At 44.1% G+C, this 4570-nt stretch overlaps 1 protein-coding gene across 1 annotated transcript; it reads right to left on the bottom strand.

Moving 5' to 3' along the window:
* Window positions 1–211: 211 nt before the first annotated feature.
* PRSS23 (serine protease 23) lies at window positions 212–4022 on the bottom strand. Its single transcript, XM_009641321.2, is given in 3 exon segments — window positions 212–1343; window positions 3924–3952; window positions 3954–4022. Coding segments are annotated over 3 exon segments (1230 nt in total).
* Between the last annotated feature and the right edge of the window lie 548 nt (window positions 4023–4570).

Raw genomic sequence — 4570 nt, 5'->3', positions numbered from 1 at the left:
CCACCCAGCAGACGTTTCTCCCCAGTTTCGAGCTGTAATGACAGCACCACACAGCCCCGGTCCTGAGAACAAGGTGGCTTGCTGGGAAAGCTATATATCGCATCCCAATGGTACAAGATCGTATCACACACATTTGCAGCAGAAGTCTAGCCTTTCCTCAGATGAGTAATTAAAACCAGTCATTAAGTGCTTTCAAGGAGTTTCATTGTCTTTATCCTTCCCTGCAGTCAAGGTAGTTGCCTTTGATCCAGTAACAGATCTGTGCGTATTTGAGGGGTGTGATGCGAACAGCTACATTGAAATCCTGTGGGGTGCCATTCATGTCCACCCACTGATGGCCCGAAAATATTCCAATAATTTTACGCTCCCATTTGTGATTCTGCCTCTTCCACATCCTCACGTACACCCCAGATCCACTCGCACCCGGCTGGGCATCGCACTGCTGGTACAACAGGTCATACGTTTCATCTTTGACATCACAGAAACGGTAAACCAGGTTTCCTGGACGATCATTGTCGTAACCAGAGAAGTGAATCCTCCCTCCAGGCAAGTGTCTTGCCGGTGGGCTCACACCTATCTTCATAAACTTTCTTTTATGAGGCTTCTTGAGCTCCAGCAGGGCATAGTCATAATCCATGCCAATGTCATTGGCATTGCCTTTGATCCATCCTTTGGGGACATGTGTCCGTTTCACTCGGATCCACTGGAATTTCATTTTCTCAGGCATTGCTGAGTTGGTGATATTGGCCCCTTTGCTGCCATCTTTCAGTTTGGGCTTTAGGAACCCCACCCGCAGTTTCTGAGCTCCTTTGACGTAACTCTTGCCATCGTGGATACAATGAGCGGCAGTAAGAACATGCTTTTCAGCCACTAGCGTCCCTGTGCAACCTGTAGAAAGCTTCACTGATGTGGAGAATGGGTAATTCAACAAGAAGTCTTTCCCAAAAATGCTAAACCTGCTGTCATAGCCATAGATCTGCCTCTTAGTTCGAGATTTGCCTTGAGACCCATCATCGCTGTTGCTCAGAATATATATGCCCACTTCAGTTTCAGTGAGGCTACCATTAGCGTACAAGGTTTCATAGGACAGGTAGTTCTTCACTTCTTCGTAAGTTGGCAGCGGGGAGCTTTTGTGGCACGCTGGGCCACAGGGAGATACCACTTCCAGTCTGGCTTCAGCATCAAACTGCGGTTTGTCCAAGTTAAGGGTAGACTGTGGCAGGATGACTGGAACTCTGTAAGACGGCCAAGTTGGCTTCCAGTGAGAACTGGAGGGCATCACATCTTTAGCAGCACACAAAAGGAGGATTAAAGTGGACAAGGCTGCCATTCTGAATGCCGGTCTGTGGAAAGCAAAAGGAAGTCCAGTTACTCACCCGAACATGTTGCAAGATTAATCTACCTTGCTAAGCAATAGCTTGCTAACCCAGTATAATATAGCAAGTATAATATGGTGAGGGTCAAGTGATTTGAATGGAACCAACTACCGTTGAGTTCTTCAGGTTTCTCAGCATTAAACTAATACCTTAACATGTATCCCAAAACAAGTGTCCCAGGTTAACACTGACACACGGGGTGTTTAACCCTTAGGTGTGCTGAGCCACCAACTCCCAGCTGACATCAGTGGGAAGTTACGGTATTTGTCTTCACATGGTGTAAAGAAAATTCAGACTCTGTGTAAGTTCCTGCATTCAGACACCATAGGTCCTGCAAAGAGTAAACGTGTCTTACTTCATATGGACTACAGCATCCTCTGAAACCGCCCACCTACCCTCTGACTCCACTGAGAGAGGTCCTTAAATCACCTCACGCTGCTTGCTGTCTTAGCCAGAAGCATCAAGCTGATGGTAGGAACAGGCAGGTGGACAAAGAAGGTCAGCTGAACAGGAGCTGGGCTGCAGAATATGACTGCATGGGAGACACACTTCCCTTGCAACTCATACCAGAGGAAGGTTTCTGCTCCATGTAGCATCCGCTCTCCACTAGGCTCACATGAGAAAGGGTGATATGATTACACGGGGGCAGCTGATGAGGTAAGTTTACAATTCTTGAGGGAGTTTTCAGTTAACATACTGGCTTATTCCTTTATAAACTCAATTAATTAGAAATGCAAACCAACCCCCTCTGAGCACAGGGAGGCAAATGGGACTGTAAATGTGTTTATGAACCACAGGCAAAGTGCCTCAGACTGCAGAGAACAGCGTGCACTAGTACTGTGTCAAGAAAATGTGTAACTTTAGTTTATTTGAAAATTAGCCATACAGCTGAATCGCTGCAGGAGGCATTGCGCCCTGGGCAGGAAGGCAGGCAGGATCTCCCTCATACAAAGATTATTCAAACAAAACTTCACAATTATGTTGAGCTTACACATATTTAAAACCCTGCTGAGGTTACACTGATCACAACTGCAGGATCATTCCTGAAATACCTCAAACGAGTAAACCAAAGCAAATTACGCAGGAGACGACCACAGCTATCTAAGAATAAAAAAAAAAAATCCTTCTCTCTGACGCTTTTTGTAGGAATCCTCTATCTCTAAGCTGCACCAAAAAAGACTTCGGAAGCCACAGACTACTAAAGTCTGAAGGTGTCCAACTCAAATATTGGGCCTGGATTCTTCCATTGTTGGTAGCATCCTCTTTGGGAATGGAGGCTATAATTAAAGCACACAATGTTCAAAATATCAATTGACTCATGCAGGATATCAAAGCATTTCCATTCCAAAAAACAGATGTAGATGAACCGAGCTGATGTTACTGATGCCCACAGAGGCAGGTACTGACTCTTCCAGAAGCTACCAGACATTCTGTTGGTAATTTTTTCATTAACAAACAGGACATTTTTAAAGGGATGTATTTTTTTCTAGAAGGGCTAAGCTCTATAGAATGTGTTGGTTTATACCTAACAGGCAAGTCATGCTAGAAAATACAGGTCATTTTAAGCATGAACTAGAAGTGCATAATTTTGGATGTCCCAAAATTGGAAAATACTTGCTTATGTATTCAAGGAAAACCATCAGCTCCTCTGGCTCCTTCCATGGCAGAGATTAATATTTGATGTGGCTGGGTTTTGCAAGCTATCAAATGAGATGATAGTCTCACGTTGGTATATGGATGGCCCAGGGAACATGTCCTGTATATCAACTATATTTGTTGAATGACAGGGATTAAGGAAAACACAGAAAAAGAAGGTAACAGGAACAAGTGATACCACTCCATCCCCACAAAGACAACACACACTAGCGTAAGTCAACTGTTAACTGTCCTGCTCACGACAGTGAGGGCTGTACACAGAAATGTGTACGGATCTCCTGTTAGAAACCGAGAACAGACTAAATTGCAGTTCTGCTGTGATTCAGGCAGCAGATCCCATTATTAAGAGCACTTATTTATAAGCAGTCTGCTCTCATCTGCTTCACACCAAAGTTATTCCCACAAATTACATCTAAAGCTTTCCTGATAGATGGAATCTCTCTCTGAATTGCACCACTCATGCCACTTCTTGGATCTGAAAATCATTCATGCTAGCTGAGCCAACACTGGCCTTTGGCTGGTTTATTTCTCTGGCAGGGGAAAATCAGAAGTGTCTTGTCAGCTGTTATTTGCACAGGCAGCAAGGTTCCCCCGTGCCTGTCAGCACAGCAGCCTGATGAAGGGACTGTGTGCCCAACAGCTTCTCTGCTTCCTCCGAGGGCATCATCAGGGATGCGAAGAGAAATTACCTCACCCTGCAACCAGCCCTTTCTCATCTCCCTCCCATCGCCACTGCAGCCACGCCGACCCTTTCCAAAGCAGTTTTAGACAGCAGAGGGCAGCCGCCCAATGAAGAGAACAAGACAGGAGCTGAGACTCCAGTTGGTCCCCAAAAAAGGCTTCAGAAGATCCTATCTGTGTCTGTGCTGTGCGCTCTACAGCAGTACTTGCTCTATGTCGTGTCTCTGAGCAAGCCTTCCCACACCCTTCCCCTGCTGCCTCTGTGCTGTGATCACATTCCAGGTATGTGGGATAAAAAAGCCTCTTCATCAGTTACAGAACTTTTTTCTTATTTAAACTGTTGTTAACAATAAAATACAGTTGTGAGTTTATACCTCACCATAGGAGCTAAACAGTGTTCACAAATCAAGGCATTTACTGAAGTCTTTGTAACGATGTCTTACCTGGAGATATAAATGGTACTAAATCAGTTCTGGGCTGCAATAAATAGAATAAATATATTTTATATATAAGAAGATGCAAAATTAGTGCATAGTACCTCTTTCTGGGTAGATCCTTCCTCTTTAAAAAATAAAATGGTTAAGCAGAAAAATGAAGGCATGTAAAAAGTAGTCGAAATTTAAAGAGACACCTACCAGTTAGTCTCTTCTTTCCGATTCCTTTCTCTTTCCATTTTTGTTTAAAACAAAAACAAAAAGCTGAAAAAACCCTGGGGTTAACACTATGTTCAGCTACTTACTTGTGGGTGACCCTGAAAGATGTTCTCAAACAGAGCAAACTGGTAAGAAGCAAGTACTTCCCCGAACAGCTATCACAAAATGATACTGAATGAATTACGATGTGCTGCTCTACTGTAG

Source organism: Egretta garzetta, unplaced genomic scaffold, assembly GCF_000687185.1.
Source record: "Egretta garzetta isolate BGI_Z169 unplaced genomic scaffold, ASM68718v1 scaffold286, whole genome shotgun sequence".
Lineage (NCBI taxonomy): Eukaryota > Metazoa > Chordata > Aves > Pelecaniformes > Ardeidae > Egretta > Egretta garzetta.
Note: the sequence above shows the minus strand (reverse complement) of the source record. Positions and strands in the feature narration are given on the sequence as shown.